At 52.6% G+C, this 19455-nt stretch overlaps 1 protein-coding gene across 5 annotated transcripts in view; it reads left to right on the top strand.

Moving 5' to 3' along the window:
* GNG13 (G protein subunit gamma 13) overlaps positions 1–19449 on the top strand; it is a 20297-nt gene extending 848 nt beyond the window's left edge. The window contains exons 3-5 of one of the 5 annotated variants that reach the window (XM_025204674.1): positions 34–201; positions 14934–15079; positions 19009–19449. In XM_025204674.1, coding sequence (XP_025060459.1) covers positions 14982–15079; positions 19009–19114 — 204 coding nt within the window. In that variant the 5' untranslated portion in view covers positions 34–201; positions 14934–14981 and the 3' untranslated portion in view covers positions 19115–19449. Of the gene's footprint in view, positions 1–33; positions 202–2397; positions 2615–8825; positions 8928–8952; positions 10150–14933; positions 15080–19008 lie in introns of those variants that run through there. The other 4 variants (XM_025204672.1, XM_006024022.3, XM_025204673.1 and 1 more) reach the window with 4 other exon arrangements.
* The last annotated feature ends 6 nt before the right edge of the window (positions 19450–19455 follow it).

Here is a 19455-nt window from a genome sequence, read left to right as displayed (position 1 = left end):
AGGGTATGTACTGCGGAACCCATCTGTCTTCAGTCCAGCCTGGGATCGGGAAGCATCAGTGAAAATTGAAGCCAAAGAACAAAGCATTTCTGAAGATCCATCATCTCCTAACCCAAATGTCACATTGCATGCGACAGATTTGATTACAATTTACGGAGGTGTCCTGGATCGGATTCAAAGCGCATCGACTTGGCCTTCGAGGTATGCCAAAGAAGCCTGCTCTCAGTTAAGTCATCTTGAGCTGTATTTAAAAACTAATTGTAATTTAGGTTCCAGGTCAGATGGAGGGGGCAAGAAGACACTCAACATGTAACGTGGGACCTTTGGCACAGGAGTGAAGTGAGCTCTCTCCCAAAGAATTACAAAGGCAGTGAGAGAGAAGGTTGTTCATGGTTTGGTTTCCCTTCTTATTCAGGCTAAGGATAAAAATACAGTTCCCTAAATAAGAGATCATGATAGACTATTTTCAACCCACTGCACTATTTACTGTGGTAGTGCTGGCAGCTATAGGATAGACACAGCAATACAAAATCCCTGCCCCAAAGAAGTCATGATCTAAGCAGGCAAGACGCAGGCTGGGTTTGGGCTAGCGGAGACCCTGCGGGCACGTGGTTGTGTGGAGTCAAGGCTGAAGGTCTCTGCCTTTGCCTGCAATCCAGACGCTCAGCGTTATACCTTTAAATATTGTCTGTGCTGAGCAGCATAGGACTGTCACTCATCAACTGTTTCTAGCAAGGACACTAATTAACCTGCTAAATGAGATTATCCCTTCAGAGTGTGCACCAGAGAGCCAAGTTATGTAAAATACCATTCAAAAGAGATATATAATTAGCAGCTTGTTCTAAGAGCATTCTCAGTGCTTCCTGTGACCTTAGTCAAATGAGGCTGGATTTGCTCTGGATTTCGGTGGGGTGTTGGTGCACTTCTGCTAAAATCCATCCAGCCTTGCCCAGAGAATATCAGGGCGCTGTTATTTACTTGCATTGCCATAGGTAGGAGCCCCGGTCCCTGACCAGGACCCCGTTGTTCTTGATGCTGTGTAGTTTGACCTAGCTTATTTTACAGGCTCTCCTGCATGTTGGGGACATACCCTGGAGCTAGTTAGGCTCAACGTTACCTGTCGCAGGGAAGTTAGAGAGTCATCTGAGGGGATTTAAAGGCAGTCATTAAAGTCAAGGCCAAGGGGGTTGTGCCAAGCTCCCTTTGTCAGTCCTACTGGGCGCTTACCAGCCTTTTTGGTCTCCGAATTAGGTACAGAAGGGGCGCATCTTTGTTTCATCTCGACAACCGTAAGCAGGACCCTCAGACCTATGAAAAAAGCCTTGTATCCCATGGAAGTGCATCAGCAAGAGCATGTGATTGCCGTCCCATTGCTATCCGGGAAACAACTGCAGCTCCCCTAGAAAAGTTAAATATTACTGATTAGTTATTGGGCCACATGGAGTTAAAAATGTGGGTGGAAAGGTTGTGAAATCCAGCTCAGAATAGGGATCCTAAACACAGTAGAAGTACCTAGAGGACATGAATAAAGAGCAAGCTCAGAGTCGACATAGTTTAGGGCATGGCTGGTTGTCCAAATCGGGATCCGAAGGCAGGGTGAAGGAAAAGGCAGGGGTTTTGCACCCTAACATCAGCATAGACACTAGGAAAGTTGTCAGAGAGGAGTGAGGGAGGAACACGGTTGTTTCAATAATGAGGTTTATGACTTTTTGTCGGTTTGTTTGCTGCCGTGGCTCCTTACGGCAGGGTAGGGTGTCAGGTCTATGTTGCATCAGCGGTAGAGCTGAGATTATGATTCGCGCGGGATGGTTTGGGCAGGGGGTTGGACTAGACCTCTGCAGGTCCCTTCCAGCCCCACTTCTCTACGATGCTATGAAATTAGCCCGACCGGGGCTTGGCCCATTGGGTTGCTGTTGCTCTCTTGGAGCGGTGACAGCCGGGGCTGGGATTCCTGGAACAGGACCAGGACTCCGCCGTTCTGGGCCCCGTTCCCAGATCTGCCATACAGCCCCTCTGTCAACACGGGCAGCTTGCTTTAGCGCAGTTCCTCAAAGCTATGTAGGGATCAGGGGATCAAACTCCCCTTGATTTCAGCAAGGGGTAAGCCTCTGCATTCCCGTATGGACCCGGGTCTTGACCTCCGTTTCCTAATTGTAAAACCGGGATGATGGTTTGGCTTGCCCCTCCTAATGCTGTCCGCTGGGCGTTGCAAGCGGCTCTGGGCTGGGACTGCACTTGACTGTCAGCACAGGGCTGAGCTGTGAGGCTCCTCCGGCATCTTCGGGACCTGTGAGCCCTGCTGCCAGCCTGCTTTATAAATCATAGCAGCAGTGAAGTCCACGTAAATAATTTCACAATAAACGGCGGGGCCCAGCTGAGTGCCTTCCTTCCAGATGCCTGCCAAAAACCATCATTTTTTTTAATAACTGGCCTAAGCATGTTAAAACCAGCTTGTTGCTGCCTGCCAGATTAACAGATGGCCCACAATCATTAATATTGCAAAACTTCAGGAGCTCGTCATTCCTTAATCTATAAAGCCCGTCTGCATGGATAATGCAGGCCCCGCAATCTGCTGAGCCGGGTCCAGAAGGCAGTTGCTGCGCTGAAGCCCCCGGTAAGGCATATTCCTTTGTAAAAGTCATTCTTGAAAGGCCCAAACTCAGCATTTTGCACCAGGGGACACTTCGGTGTAAAGAAGTAGTCTGCGCTGTGTCCTGCGGTTAAGCAAACAGATGGGTGGATGCTGTGCATGATGCTGAAGAGGTATGCAAGCCCTAGCATGCCAAGGGAAGGCCATTTATTTACTATTTATGGGAGACTGAACCTTCACTGTGGGCCAGTCTTTGATTTGTGGCATACAGCATTGGATGGTGCCATTTATAAGTGCTTGGCTCACAGACAGGATTTTACAATCTTTTCTCCGATGCCTGATGAAGGATGTTTGTGCCTGAAAGCTTGCAATTAAAGACTTTTTTTTGCAAAAATCTTGTTGGTCTAATGCAAGCTATCACCTCTACCATGAGCCCCGGTTGGCTCTCATAGAGGCATTTTCAGCTGTAGATCTCGAAGGGCTTTTCCAAGGGGGCAAAGATTATGACATTTCAAGGAGAAAGATGTATTTTATGCGGGGGCAGGGGAGGTATACATGTGCACACAGGCACGCGAGGGAATGGGGAGCGAGGAGCAAAGAAATATAGAGCCTTAGGGCATTTATACACGTATGTTTGTCTGCTCCGACACGCCAGAAATCCAGCGCGTCGGAGCAGACTTAATTACTGGAGTCCTCAGAGCAAGCAAGCTGATGCACCCAGCGCCGCATTGCATGCCTTTATATAAATGGCAAACTGCACTTCGGCGCTCAGAAAATTGCGGCGGTCTGCTTCAAACGCGCGCTGCTGCCGTTTTCTCAGCGCTGACGCGCATTTTTCCATTTAGACAAATGTACGAGCCACAGCGCCAGGTGCTTTAAAACCACGCAGCGTTGCAGTGCATGCATGTGTACAAATGCCCTTAGAGGCTGGGGGACTTAGTACCTAAAACCCATTGATTCCAATGAGACTTAAATGTCTTAAGTCCCTTTCTAAGGATCTGAGCCAACGGGATGTGCCCCAGGTCACCCAGTGGCTGAGACAGGCACCCAAGTCTCTTGAAACCTTGCCCGCTGGACCTAGCTGCCTTCCTGGGAAATCTTCCCAGAAGTGGAAGACGGTGATGAATCCAAAGTCGCAGTGCTGCTTCAGACCCAGTAACTTGCTGGCAGACGCATCACGGGAAACCCGGTGCAACAGGAGCTGAAACGGGTGATGTAGGGGAGCCAGCTCCACTTGCTTCTGTAGCAGAGGACAAGCATAGTCAAAAGGACTCAAGGCCAAAGCAAGTGGCATTTTCCACGGCCAAGTGGACTTCCTTGTGCCGTTCGCAGGTGCGCGTGGCCCTACTTAGCTCTCGCTGTAGTCAGATCTCAGACAATCCAATAACAGGCACTCAGCATCGTTTTAGCATTAAACCCCAATCCTTTCCCACAACTGCTTGGAGGGGCAGGGCTAGGGGATTATGACTGAAGTCAACAGCTCAATAATCTGGCATTTCAGAGTCCAACATCGCTGACCTCTTGAAGAGGCGCGTGGCGTCATTTAGAAAATGGAGGGCCACGTTGAGTACCGGCCACCTTAGGAGGGAGGCTGTCGGTGTGGACTCCCAAGTCAGAAGGAAAACCCAAATTCAGTGTCATGATAAATCACAGGTCACCTGTCTGCCGTAGAGAATCCCAATAGCAATAGTGATACTTGCCAGCCACCCCGATATGAAAACACCGAAACAAATAAAACTAATGGCCAACTTGTCCCATGCTGGAAAGGGGAAAGAACCAGTGTCTATGATGTCTACAAAGGAAAAGGTGCCTGAAACTCGCCCTTGCCCTATGTTACACATCTCTAACCGCTTGCTGTGTCGGCTAGGGGTCTGCAAAGATGACAGCCCTATGCCATTCAGCAAAGCCCTTTAGTGTGTGGGGAGAGCCTTGATAAATCTCGGGGTGTCAGACCGGGATTGGGATTCCTGATTTCACTTCCACCAGTGTGGCCTTGGTGAAGCCAGCTTACTTCTCTGTGCCTTAGTTTCCTCATCTGTGCAAAGGCGGTGGTCGTGCTTGTCTGACCCAATAGATTGAATTGCATTGTGCAGAAGATGCTTAGAGCCTCTCCTGAGCAGCGCAGTTGTTTTATTTTGGATCTGGCAATAAAATCACATCTAAAGGAAGGCAGGGTCCATGGGATGTGCTGGTCTTCCCACGTCCCTTTGCTTTCTCAGCCAGCCTGGAATTAGGACTCTCTTTGCAGAAGAACAAGAGACGTTCCCAATGATTTAGAAATCAGCATTAAAAACCAGCTCGGCGGATACTGGGGAGGCTTCCTGAGCGCTGTATAAAATGATTTAAAACTCATTTGTGAGACTGATGCCAGCTTGCCTAGAGGGAGACTTGGCAAAATGGGGCTGTGCTGCATGTTCAAATAAAGCATGGAGGATTTATATTTAATGTGAAGCCAATCAGACCTCTCCTACATGGATATATTCATTCCCACCAAGCTCTTGATATCATTTGATGCTTTGCTACAACAGTGCGTCGAGGAGACTTTAAAAAGGAAGAAGGGCTTTTTGTATCTTTTTGAAACCTTATGATTTTGTAATGTTTAAAACCTTCAGTATGAAATTCAGCCGGGAAATGGATGGGCTCCTGAGGGTAAGCGGTTCGAAATCGCAAACATTCAGCCAGAGGCAGCAACTTTGAAATGAAGTTGTACTTCATAATAATTTTAGAAAAACCATCCTGAAGTTGTGTGTGGCGAGGTGGCGATACGGGTTTTCATCACAGCAGAACCGTAAAACCCCCAAAATAACAGTGAACTGCCCATACGATGCTGGTCTGAATTCTCCATGTTGTTGGGTATTGGTGAGAGAACTGCTGTTTTTGTTGCCTGTTGGCTGGGATCAATATGGTCTTAACTGCTCGGATACCATAGTATAGCAGTCCATAAGTGGTGTTTTTTCACCTTTTCCATACTTGTAACCACCTCTGCATCCAAGGCTCTCATTACAGAACAATTTTATACCGTGTAGTACCTCCCCTCCAACACCCATGTCCAGCTGGAAACCCCTGGATGAGACTGATGCAAGGCCTGGTACTGAGCATGCTTATACTGGTATTTTACTGTAGTAATACCAGCGTAAAAATAGAGCAGACCCATGATGAAGAGTCCAAAACCAATGTCGCTCGCTAAAACTCAATGCTGAGTTACCATCCCGGTACTTATCTGATTCAACTGACCCCCGGGCTAGAAAGGGATCTGCTTCTGCTGGATGGGAAGATGCCCCCGCCGAGGACACGGCACATTCACCCCTCCTGTCTGCCAGGCTTCCCCGAGCAGCGATGTCAGTACAGAGCATTTGCCCTGATGTTCACAGAAATTAAAAACTCTTCAGTCCATGAAAAACTTCTAATTTCTCAATAATCAATGGAAAGCAGGGTGTTTTTGTTTGGGTTCTTTTTTAAGTTAAAAAAGAAAAGTACTTAGAGCCACTTTGGACTAGAATCAATCGAGGATTCGATATAGGAGGAGCTCACTGTTAGGCACGGCGCTGGAGCCCCGATTTCCAACACCTCGTGCCTCTATTCAGCACATGAGGATGGTTAGGTAGAAGCTGGAGTATGCTCAGCATGCACCATGCAATACTCTCGGTTTGCAGAGCCCTGGGATCCACTTGGAGGAAGGTGCTTTCTCCCTCGCCTTGGCCAGAGGAGGACTGGCCACTGCCCCACTATAAATAACAGGCCAGAGCATGGCTTTGTGAATGAGCGGGTGCTGAGCCATGCTGCCCAGCCACTCTGGCCTGACTCTCACCCAGAAACAGATGCCAGCTTGAGCTAGCCCAGTGGGAGGAGGATGTTCCACTTAACCGAGTCTCGAAAGGGAAAGCGGCTGCCTACAAGGACGCGGCTCGTGCTGCAATGCGACGGCAGAACGGGCCGGGTCGTTCACGTCGTGCACTGAGCCCGACACGGTCCAGCAAGCAGAGCGGCCCGGGAACTCACCTGCTGTTATTCAGATTTACAACGCAGACGATGGAGCTCGCAAAGGGCTTTGCCAATAACAGGCAAACATGCTGGCGCCTGTATTGTTTGGCACCGGGAAGGCAGCGCCCTTGATGAGAGAGCATTGTCTGCTGGAGGCTGTTCAAGAGAGATTACTGTGCGTGTACGCACAGAGCACAGCCCCTTGTATACACACGCACATTCGTGCCCCTACAGTCAGAAACCCACTACCAACGCATGCACCTCTTCCTTGTCTTACCCTTTCCTCACCCTCTTTTCACGCAGGGGTGCTTAATGTGGTTTTCCAGTCCCTTCAAACTCCTTATCCGAGTTCTGCTTTTGAATGGATTGACTGCTCGCTCTAAGCGCCGCGCCAGCCCTGGAGTCCTGATTGAATGCATACATTTCATAGACATTTGGGCTGGAAGGGACCTCGGAAGATCATCGAGTCCAGCCTCCTGCCCAATTCACACCAGATCTCAGTGGGACCTTGATCTCCACGTTCTCGTCCCTCTGGGCACGTCTACATGTGCATTTACGGTGCATTAAATTTACTCCGCAGTAAATTACTATGCAGTAAGCAGACATAGGCCGGCATCTACACATGCAGGTGTTAAAGTGCATTAACGTGTGTGGTCTGACTTGGGACTAAAGTTAGTCCCACCCAAGTCAGTCCACGCCCAGTGTTACTGTGCAATAAGGCGTCTACACGTGCATTACTGCGCAGTAACTATTCGAGCATAAATTTGTTACCTGCATCATGCAGGTATCAAATTTATGCCCAAGTCAGCATAAGTTGCCATAGTTACTGTACAGCATGAGCATGCACGTGCAGACATGTGCCCGTACCGCATGGTAATTTGGGGTTACTGCATAGTAATTTAGGTTACGTGCACGTGTAGACGTGCCCTGCGTCTCTCATCCCAGAGCTGGAAGGACTGCGCCGACTGGATAATGAGAGCAAAGACATGACGGATACTTAACAGGCAGGTTTGCCTGCTTGGGTGGAAGGAGATGCTGCCAAAGCTAGAAGGAAAGAAATGGGTCAGTGAAGAGAATGATAAGCCAGAAAAGGAGAATTATTCCCCATTGAAGCAACAGGGAGAGAACAAACCTAAGGATGCTGACGATGTTGGAGGAGAAGAGCTTATCACGTACAGTGCAATGGTGCCCTGAATCCCTGCCCAAGGTCAGGAGCCTGGCATAGCAGGCTCTGTACAGGCACGTAGTTACACTGGTGTGATCACAAAGGCTCAGCATCGGGGAGTGCAGGAGGCGAGCAGGCCGCGTGCGTTTGCTCCTGAGAAGCTCCAGCAGGTTGCAAGCTTGCAATGCCTTTCCAGGCCTTGACCAAACTTTGCTGGGAAAGCTGGAGAATAGCAGAAGGCACATCACTGCCACAAAGCGCTCCTCCTCACGCGCACAAAACCAGATTTTAAATCCCTGCTCTTTAGCATTAAGGTCTTTGAGCTGTTGCTTTTTAAAAAAAAAAAGTCTGAAAGTATGGAGAATTTAAAAAAAATACACTGAGGAAGAAGCAACAGGTCAAAACTAATGACTTTACCAATATTCAGGTGTTTTGTTTTGAAACAAGACCTGAAATAGTAACATGGGGGGGTTTCACGTGCTAGGAAAAGGCAGAACCGTTTGCGGGGGGGGCTTTTTCCAAGTCAGTTAAGCCTAGGGAAAAAAAAAGAGTGACTTGGGAAATTACAGCCTGGAAGGAGAAAGTGTGGCATGCTTTTAGAGTAGGAAACCTTAATAATGCTTTTAGAGTAGGAAACCTTAATAATAGATGTCACTGCCGCCCTGCCTATAACATACAGATCCTAACCTGGGTGGGGATCATGACCGCTATACCAACCCTGGAGGTAGATTCCTAAAAACAGTACAGGAAATCGCGTGCGCGCGCCGGCAATTGTTGTATTCTTTTTTTATTGTGAATAGCATGGGGTAGTATCTAAATGCAACTTAATTAAGCTAAAAACCAAGGCTAATGCGGCAGAGATGGGAATCTAAGAGATGAGAACATGGGGATTAACATGCTCTTAGAAGCTGGCTTGCTCACTTTGTGCACGCGGACACCGAGAGCAGCTGCGCCCTGGCGCTGAGCGGGATAGACAAGAAAGGGAAAAGCGCTAAATGCACTTCTGGAGCATCAGCCTTCCCAGGACTTCAAGTGTGTGATTGTTGTTTTTATGACTATTGTTGTAGTGCTCCTCCTCCTCCTCCTCCTCCTCCTCCTCCTCATGGTTGTTACAAAGGATCTGGGAGCATCCTGTTACCTTGCATCACAGTAGCACTGGTGAGGTAGGCAGATACCTGTTTTACGGAGGAGGTGAGTGACTGTGACCGATTAAAAAGCAAATCACTGCCAGATCCCCCTGCCCCTGTGTCCTTCCTGCTAGACCCGAGCACAGGGCGGACCCCCGGAGCTGTGCATCTCAGCCCCCCGCCCTCTTTGCTAGCCCCTCTCCTGGCTGCCCCGGGGCTCTGCTTTCAGTCTGTCTCCTTACACAAATCCTACAATAGCACCAGCCAGCTGCTACCATTTCAGGTTTTGTTTCAAAAACACCCCCATATGAGGTTATGAATGCTGCTTTAGTCATTTATCAGTGGATTAACTTCTTTCTGAGTGCATTTTTTTTTTTTTTTTTTTAAACCTTCCTGTTTTCAGTGGCTTTGGCCACTGCCCCACTTCTCATGTTATCGTCTAAGTGTAGCCGATTGCTTCCCATCGTTATGTGCCAAGCTCAGCCTGGCAGCCAGGACAGCCATGGGTGGTTAGAGAGAAAGGAGGATGGAGGGGCAGTGCCGCGTGAAGCACTGGGTGGAAAACAAGGTCTGAGGAATAGATTCTGCCTCCAGAGCAAAACCCAGCAAATCTTGTGCCAAGTCCCCGGGAAAGACCGAGGCATCCTTGCAAAGCCTGCACTGCATCACGCGACGGCTCGGAGATGGGACTACAACATGTTATTCTATATGGCTTTTCCCTCTCGGGCTCCTTAATCCCTTCGGGATACAATTAAGGCACAAGTCTGAGGCCAAGGTAACTATGGCATCCAAACATCAGCTGTCACCAGCACCGGGTACCAATAAAAGGCAGGCCAGCCAAGAACCAGGGAGACTTTTTCATGAGCATCCTAATCCGTTTGCCATTTCTGCAGCACCGGTGACTCCAGGCAGAGGACATTGCAAGTGAGCAGAGCAAGAGGTAGGGACACAGGCTTGCTCTCGCGCTCTTTCTCTCGCTCGCTCTCTCAGCTTATCTCAATACCGAACCGTTAAACAGAGCGAAATCTTGGAGGGGGGAGGGAGCGGAGGGGGGGAAGACGGTCTCATTATCTGCTCTGTGCTGTGCCTGTGGCAGCTGGCCGGCCCGTACATTAATAGATTACATTGAGGATTTGCGATTGTTAACAGCGAAGGGGGCTTGAGCTGCCTACATTCGGGGGAAAAGGCCGCCGCGGCTCGCTGCTCCAGCGGAGGACGCGTCTTTGGAAGGGAACTGCACTTTTTTCTCCCCCCCATCCCCTCCTGCTAGCACATTTTCTGGCCAGGTAGGTGCCTGACTTATTTTCAAAGCATTATTATTGCAGCTCTTCGTTTCCAAGAGGATGGGGAGACTATGTCGTCCCCGTCCCCCCTCCCTCCCTTCCCTCCAGGGGAAGCCGGGTGAGAGTGTCAAGCGTGTATTGGTATTGATTTGCCTGCATCTCTTTGTCATCGCAGCAGCTGCGCCAGGCTGCTGTTTGCTGGCACTGCGCGGTGCCTGGCTGCTGCCCCTTGCAAAAGTCTGGGGAGAAGCAAGGGCTTCCCGCACCATCGGCGGCTTGTGCCTCCTGTCTGGGCTCCCAGGCCAACCCGCAGCCACCGCCGTGTCCCAATTCTCATGCATTTTTATTTTTAAAGCCAAGGAGGGGTGGTTCTGCAGTGCCCAGCCCAGCAGCCTGCGTGCGGGGATGGGATGAGGGCAGCAGAAAGTTCCCCAGTATCAGGCTCTCACCGCTGCTTGGTGGTGGTGTCGGTGCGGGGAGATTTTTTTTCCCTTGCTTGTTGTTACATTGGGTGAGCCCGAGCGGTGATGGAGTGCGTTTCAAACAGGCTAAAAAAGATGCTTCCTTTCCCGGCATCTGGGGCTGAGTTGATGGTGGATGCAGCCTTTGGCTGCAAGGATGAGTATGGGTGCGGGGCTGTGGCCAGTCTGTCCCTTCTTGGCCCCAAACCTGCCGGGGGTGAGGTTAGTTTCCAGCTGTCCCGCTGTCCCGTCATGGCAGGATGCAACAGAAGACCACGCAAACCCTGCGGCCACACCAGCCGGGAATGGGCTGAATGGAGGCTGCGACCATGATAGAAGCAATGGCCGGGGCTGGTTTGGGGTGAGTGCAGCCTTCCCACTGCCAGGAGGATAAAAACACCCCCGTGCATTGGGACTGCCGTGTCTTGGGCAAGCAGCGGGCTGGAGCTGATGCACAAAGCGCCCCGTGACGAGCCCTTCTGCTCCCCATCTTCCCATCACTGTCCATTGCATCCTGCAGCTCTTTGCTCAGGGGCTGGGGGGGCAGAAATGTTGGTAAACCCCCTGCAAAGGATTGTCAGCCCCCAGGGCTGAGACACGAATGCCTCCAGGCTCCCAAGTGCCCTCCTCCTCCAGTGGCACAGCTGGCAATGGTGCCGGTCTCTGCTTTCCATGTCTTCGTGCACTCGCTCGGAGGGGAGCGCACCAGGCAGGGCACGGGCTTTGCTGTGCCCAAGCCAGGAGGGACCTGCCAGGGAGAGACGAACAGCCCAGGTGATGCTGTTGCCTATGCGTGCGCCCGTAAGGACGTTCCCTCCTGGGTAGGGCTGGCGGGGTTCACGTCCCTTCCCGCTCTGGCCACTTGTTTCTACCAGCGTCGGGAGCCGGGCCTTTGGGGGCTCGCTCCTGACTTGCCGTGCAACCGTGGGCCATGCCAGCCCTCCGTGCCTCTGTTTCCCACTACCCACCTGCTTTCTCCTACACTGGGTCTCTCTCTTTTCTCCCCACCCTTTACGCCTCTGTCCTCTCCGTTCTGCACGCCTTCCCGTGCTCAGCATCAGCGGCTCATGGCCTGGTGCTGGAGGTGCTGCCAGTGCCCATGTTACACAGCAGCCGTGCCTGCGTGTTGGCACTGAGCATGAGCAGCACGAGCTGGGCTTGCAGGAAAGCACCAGCCCCGTGTCCAGCCGGTGCGAGTTATATTGCAATGGTGAGAAATGCACTCAGGGGAAGGCGGTCTGAGCCAGACGCCCCAGGAGCCTGCTCTCTCCTGTATCCTCTAACGTTGTGGCATCTCGGGCAATACTCTGGATTGCCCGAGCATAAATGCCATTCGTTCCAAGGAAGCCTGGATCAGGCCATTAGCAAAAGCAGACTTTGCCTGAGTCTAACTTAGGGACGCCAGGGCGTCCGTGCACCCTCCTGGCAGTCTTTCACTCTCGATAATATATTTACTTCCCTTCAGGCGCACACAAGGTTACGCTCCACCTAAAGCAATAACCAAATCCACATGGCAATCAAATCCAACCTGGGTCTCAGGGGTTACTCATTTTAATGCTAATGCCTCTGTCAGGGTATGCAAAGCATTGAAGCCTTGCTGCGGGCTATAAGAAGAGCTGCTGGTTGTTGTGGGGCAGGGTTCCCGTGTACTTGAACTTGGCCAGGGTGAAATTGCAAAGGTAGGTGCCCTTCTCTTCTGATGGGGATAAAAAAAAAGGCAGTAATCGGTAGGACTGGCTTCCAGGCAAGGGGTTTTATGATGAACGCTTACCCGTGACAGTGCGAGCAGGCGATCGTGTGCTAAGGGCAGCGACTTGCAGAAGTTTGTGCCCCCAACTGTTTGCATGTGTTGGTTGGAGAGCATCCTCCCGGCAGAGGTTGGTGTCCGCAGGCCCCTAGGTGTGGTCACACCTGACACCAGGGAGGCAGAGACGCGGTCCTTTGAAAGTGCATCCCCCCAGGGAGCCGTGGAGGGCTTCCCTCTCTGGAGTCCGAGTCGGATGGAGAGGAGATGCTGTGCGACCCAAATCCACCCCCCTGCCTGCTGGCATTTAACACTGAGAAACCCAGCAGAGGAGCCAGGACCTGAGGACATTGGGAGGGCAAGGCTGAGGCATGCAGGTGGCCCCGCGCGCGAGGGAAACGTGTCTTGCTGTGAGCCGTGGCACAGCTGTTGTGTAGGTGCCATGGAAGTGAGCATGCCCAAGGCCAGGCTGGGAGATGGAGGGTGTTTTACACACCCATGAATTGTGGAGAACAGACCGAGGCAGCGGCCGCCGTGCACGTGTGCACACCGAGGAGGAGTCCCTGATTAGCTGCGGTGCTGTCATTCATAAATGAGAAGGCCACGAAGGACCTTTGCGAGCGTAGAGGCTGATCTTCTGCAGAGCACGGCCAGACAGGACTTCCGAAATGAAAGCCGGTCTGCACGAGAGCGGGGGCTTTTGAGAGAAATGCTCAGGCGTGTAAATGTTCAGGGCCAGAGGATCCACGGCGAATTATTATTATTCCAATAGCCAATTGCTTCAGTCGTGAAAAATGTGCACCGTTTCCCATCCTATAAGATTACAAAATGGTCCTTTTGTTTACACCTGACTTGGTGTAAATCAGTACTCTGGTTTTAAATCATCCATGCACCTAAGTCTGATTGATGCCTACCTTCTTACCCGTATCAATTAGCACCTCGCTCCTTCCAGCATCCCAGCAGTTTGAGCGGGGCTCCCTGCGCCGTCCCGCTGGGGTGGAGCAGGAGGGATGGGAGCTGCCTCGCGTGGGCCCGTTAGAGGCAGAAGAACCCACTAATGACACGCTGTGCCTGCACTGAAAGAAAGCAATCTGGTCCTTTCTTTTCTTGGCTTGAAAGCTGTGCTTTCAGAGAGGTGTCAGCTGTCCAAGAGGCAGGCGGGGAGCCCTCCGTATATTTTCTGCCTGTAGCTCATCGATGCTGACTGTCACGTTGACGTGAGCCCGGCCGTTCACGTGGATCCCAGGGGCCTGTTTCTCTCCATCCAGGTCCTCTCCCAGCCTCGGTGCTCCTGGATCTGAGCACCCAGGGTGCAGAGATGTCCTGGGGCCGTGAGACTCGGGTCGTACAGGGTGTCTGTAATGCAGCCGGCTTTTCTGAGCCCCAGGCCCATGCTGTAACCACTAGTCTCTCCTCCCTTCCTCCTGCCCACTGTGTAAGGGCTTAGACCAAAGGAACGTGCGTCCTGCCCGGACGCCGAGCTGTCCAGACGCCAGGAACTAGGTTGCCTTCATGTCTGCTGCAGCAACTGGCTCCAGCCTGCATTTCCCCTTCGCCAGCCCTGTCCTCAGACTGTCTGGTGCCGCTACAAGGCCTCGTGGATGCCTGCATGCACATCCTGAGTGGGTCAAAGCAGAAACCTTGCAGGGGGGATTTCTTTCCCAGGTAACCAAATGCAAACCTTCCCTTGGCTGCTGCAGGATGTGGAGTGGGTTTGTCTCATCAGGGCATCCCTTCTTGCTTCTCTCTGCCTACCCCTTGCTGCCCAGACTGCTCACATACACAAGCTCTTCCTTTGCCTGCATTGCCCTGCTACGGGCTCGGGGCTCCTTCGACCGAGACACGCAAAGCCGAGCGCTTCCCCATCAGCCGGCCTAGGCAGGCAGGGCTCTGAGGGATAGGGAATGGGGAGGGTTGCACACCCATCAGCACTTAGCCTGTGATTACACCATGCCTGAACGGCAAAGATTTGCAACAGCATTCAAAAAAGAAATCAATCATCCCTCCACCAGCTGTGGACCCACCTCGCCACTCCCCGAGCAGCACGCGGGAGGATTTGCCAGTCAAATGCTAGCAGCAGAGGATGTGCACTATGCAAAGTGCAGCGGGAGAACCAGCTTTCCCCCATCACCCCACAAATTACCCCCCCCAAAAATCCCTGCTTCACTATGCACTGCAGGGACCTGCCGGGGGTAGCTCCTTGCTGGCAGTTTGGGGAGACTTACAGGGGTGAGCATCCAAAACAGCCACCGCTAGTCCAATTATGATGCAAGGTATCTGGACAAACCAGGGGTTAAAAAAAAAATGGCATCAATGTAGGGGGTATTTTGACCATGTTTATGCCTAATAAATATAGCACATTGCTCAGTGCCAGCAGGTTGCTACCTGGACTGTAGCTTGCTGGGTTTATAAGCAACATAGGCTATCACCTGGCACTCAGTGCGGATGGTCCAAGACGAGCCTATCATGCACACCACGGGTCCCCAGAGCAGCCGCGGCAGCTGGCGACACGGGCACCATCAGCAGCGAGCGGGCACAGGCTTGACGCATCCCCACCCTCTCACATGGCTCCTCTTTTCCAGCCCAGGTTGCTGCCGCGTTAGCCAGCGCACGCCCCAGGCCCTGCCGGCATGGATGAATGGGACGTCCCGCAGTGGAAGAAGGAAGTCGACAGCCTGAAATACCAACTGGCTTACAAGAGGGAGATGGCATCGAAGACAATACCCGAGTGAGTCGCTGCTTTCCCCCTGCCCCATCCTGATGGCTGGTCGGGTGCCAGATGTGGGGAGGGTAAGGAGGTGAGGTATGGCGGGGTATGGGGAGAGGATTTGCGCTCCATCCCTCCAGCATGCCCAGCCCGTGCTGCAAGGAGCAGGTCATAAGCACTGCTGACCCTGGAGGGCACGAATGGACGGATCCCTGCCGGGACACACTGCACACGGGGGCACAAGCCACGGGACACTGCCTGGTTGTCCCTAGGGGCACCACCCTGCAGCCCAGCGTCAGCACCTGAGCTGTGGGACATAGCCCTCGCCTCCGCGTGGCCTCTTGGGCAGCTTAGCCATCCTCCATCTCACTCTCCTTTTGCATTTTGGGGCGTCCAGGTACCTAATGCAGGATATTGCGTAGCAGGAGCATGCCGCTAAGTTAGCCCTCATGGTGCAGGAAGTGGGGGCATCTCCACCCCTCCTTTTGAAGCTTCAAGACGCATGGCACCAGCAAGCCGTGGCCTGCGAGGCAGCCTGCCCTGCTTTCTTTTAAAAGAGCAGAGAAGCAGCCAGCTGGCTGTATGATGATCTATGCATAAACTTTTCTGAACAAAAGGCTTTCCCTGGGGCTTGAGCCTATGTCTCATAGCTCTCAAGCAGCGGTCTTAACCCCTTGGCTAAAACCCAACTCACACAAGCATCCTTTCCACTCCTCCTATTGAAAGCTAGACCCCTGAGACCACAAAGAGTTCAAGGAAGAGAAAGGGGAAGCAGGACCCTGGCTGCGTAGCCGGGATGGGAGATAGCCATTGTCACAGCTCTGCACGCTACAATCATTAAGCATTTTCATTAACGGGCTTAAACCCCAACACGTTGCCTGTGTTCATTGGGTACCCGAACCCCTCTGCTGCACAATCAGAGGCTGTTGGGCACTCGCTCTTCCTGGCCTTTGACTTTTAAGTCCATGCCCCGTGGGGGTTCGGCTTCAACGGAAGATGGGGAGGGCATGTCCCACTGTGATGCCTGGCTGCTTGGAGGTGAAGGCATGGCTGGCCTGTAGAAAACCCGGGCTCTGCTCACCAGGGCACGGTGACAAAGGTCCTCCGTGCAGGGTGCGAGTTTTCTACCATTGTGGCGGCACAAAGAAGTCATGCAATGCAAAAGCAAGCAGCTGCAGCTGCCTCTTTGCAAAGGGCCGATGCCAGCATCCGTTAAGCTTGCACGGGGCACGCTCACCCACGAGGTGGGGGGATGCCTGGTTTCCGAATCCCGCTGGGGCCGGAGCTGCTCAGACAGGAGCAGGCAGGGACTGCAGAAATGCAGGCACCGGGAGGACGTTCGGGTCAACCAGGGATAGCAGCAGATTTGTGGTTTCTGGCTCCAAGTCCTGCATTAAGCACCTAAGTCCTTTTCTGGATCTAGCTTTGCCTGTCGATAGAATTGACCTGCCTGTGTCAGAGCCAAGGGGATCTTGGCGGGATCGTTTATTGGACCTATTGTATAGCTGCTGGACAAGCTTTTCGGTATAAAGCCTCTTTCTTTGGATCAGTAGCACCATCCCCACCGTGGGCAGACTGCAAAGGCAATAGCCTGCCCTGCTCCATGGGCCGTCTGTAGCACTAACACCTATGAAGACTGAGGCCAGCGCATATCTAACTTCTGCATTAAACCTAAGCACTGGACTTCAAGCCAGTATGAAAGCTGTGCCCAGGCTACGGCTGTTAGGCTAATGTGGCTGCCAACCCCCGGGATGCGGGTCCCAACACCCCTCTTTTGATGGCTGAGGCTGTTCTCTCGCCCAGGGGACGGCACGGGGCAGCACCACCAGACAAGCAGCAGGACCCCGTCCTCTCTCCATCAGTTAAGGATGTATAGCTCTAGGGGTCCGCCCTGAGCCCCACCGAGGCAGCAGCACCAGCTCTGCCCACTCTCCTCCTGTGTTGGGGTAACAGAAGAGACATCTCCTGCAGCCGAGGGCTCCGGTCTGGCTCTCTGCCGCTCAGCCCCAAGACCTCGCTGTCTGGCCGCAGCAGTACAAGCGTTCAGAAATGAATGCAGGCTCCCAGAGGGTGGGCTGCAGTGGGTCATCGTCAGCCCCACGTCTTCAGGCTTTGCATTGCCACGAGGGCCAGAAAGATTTTGTACGAATAGCTGAGGTGGCCGTGCACATCACTGGCTTCCAGGAGCTGGGGCTTTAAAATGCAAAACAGTGCCAGGGACCAACAAACCCACTCATCGGGAGACCTAGCTCCTCTGGCCAGGTCTCCAGCCCCACCATCCTTCACCCTTCTTTGCTGTGACGAGCGTCTCAGTTTGACTCATTCAATAGCTGCTCTGGGGAGGTCACGGGGTACCCGAACCCCTCTGCTGCACAACCAGAGGCTGTTGGGCGCTTGCTCTTCCTGCCCCTTGACTTTCAAGGCTATGCCCCATGGGGGTTCAGCTTCAGCAGGTGACATGGAGGGCACGTCCCAGCACGATGCTTGGCTGCTGGCAGCAACAAGGTGCTTCCCCACCCTGTGTCCAGCACGTCCATCAAGGCTCCCATCCCGGGCACAATTAAAGAAAAGTAGGTTGATTCCCCACCCCACCACCCACTAAACCCCGATTCTGACTGGGAGGCAGTGGGGACCACGGTGCTGAGCACCATGAGAGTCAGCCCAGTGCATGCTGCCTACCAGAGTACAACCCTGAAGGGTAGGAAGGAAGCTGCCAAAGCTAAAACCGCTCACGTTCATGCTAAAGCTGCAGAAACTTGGTGAAAAGCAACTGGTAGGTGACTAGCTGCGAGCAGAGCTCCCTGTGCCACACAACGGTGTGAGCGCCGTGTGAGCAGGCTAGCAAGGACAGAGAACAGGGTGGAGGTCAGGGTGCACTCAACAGGTAGTGTGCGCAGGTGCAAGGAAGGGGAAGGGACCTCATTTTGCAGTAGCTGGACCTTTAAAGGGTCAACCAGCCCCATCCGGCAGGTGCTGTCGTTCAGCAGAGCTGAGGCATAGAGCTGCACCATGCTCCTGCACCTTCTGGGCTGGAAAGGCTTTGCATAGGAGAGAAATGTTCGGCTCTGCCATTTCCAAAGTGCCGTGCCCTGTCCTGCTGCAGCCCCTAGGACATTGCTTTTCTAACCGCTGCAGCAAGCTTGCATTAGAGAAGAGCCACGTGCTCCAACCCAGCTGAGTGGGACTGTCCTGCCTGCAGCATCTTTCTCTCGAGGGATGTCACAGGGGCACCTGAAGAGCACAGAAAGCGTGTGCAATCAGTGCAGGCAGAGGAACCTGTTGGGCAGCCCTCACCTCCGCACGCCGAGCAGATGATGTGCTGCTTCTATAGGTGACATGCTGGAAGTCATGCTGGTGCTTCAGGAACAGCTCACACCTATAGAGCTCAGCACTAAGCTGTTCAGTGCTTCTTGGTACGGGGTATCTAGCCTTGCAGGCTATGGGGGAGACAAACTGGGGTAGAGGAGGGATAGACCAAGAGAGCTGGGTAGATGGGTCTGTAGGAAGGACCAAGACAGCTGGGTCCATAGGAAGACAAAGGGATAGAAATGCATCCAGAAGGAAAGGGGAAGACAGCGACACGTACAGCCAGGCATGGGTTGTTCCCACAGGACGAGAAGCCCCCAGGGAAGAGAGGATCCATTGGACAGCACATCTCAGGAGGAGGAAGGAGGCCTGGGTTGTCCTCGCTTCCTCTCCTAACTCTTTAGATAGCAGAGCAGCATCCCAAATCCAGAGAGCAAGGGACTGAAATCACCCAAAGTTGTCTCCCTTGCAGGGGTCACCGCTCAAAGTGCCACGAGGGGTTTGGTAGCAGGATGCCACCGAAACGCAGAGCAGTACCACTGCACAGCAGTGAAAAGGATGGTTTAACCCCCCGCCATAGCGTGGAAACAAAAAGCCACCATGCCCACTAAGCAGCTCTCCTCTGCCCTCCCTTCCCTCCGCAGGCTGCTCAAGTGGATAGAAGACGGCATCCCTAACGACCCGTTTCTGAACCCAGAGCTGATGAAAAACAACCCGTGGGTGGAAAAGGGCAAATGCACCATCCTCTGATGCATCTCCATCCAGGTCACCACCAACCTGCAACCACTGACAAATGGCTTCCTACTGAGATATTCAATCTTGCATTAACACTGAATGTACATTTTTTTTTTATTAGCTTCCTAATATGACTAACTGAACCGACCCTATCCTCACCTTGTCTTGTTATCTTTATTAGTAGAAGGGGCTCTTTTATACCAGGGAACTGAGAAAGCACAAGCCGCCGAGGCACCTTGGTAGGAGACACGCTGTTAGAGAGACGTGCGGATTGGCAGGATCAAAAACAGGAGGCTCGATAGTAATAGCAAGCAAACAAAGCACCTCTCTTGACCCATTAAACTTCCATTGAACAA

Source organism: Alligator sinensis, unplaced genomic scaffold (genome assembly GCF_000455745.1).
Source record: "Alligator sinensis unplaced genomic scaffold, ASM45574v1 scaffold1283_1, whole genome shotgun sequence".
In the NCBI taxonomy this organism is placed as follows: Eukaryota; Metazoa; Chordata; order Crocodylia; family Alligatoridae; genus Alligator; species Alligator sinensis.
This window is presented reverse-complemented; position numbering and strand designations above follow the sequence as displayed.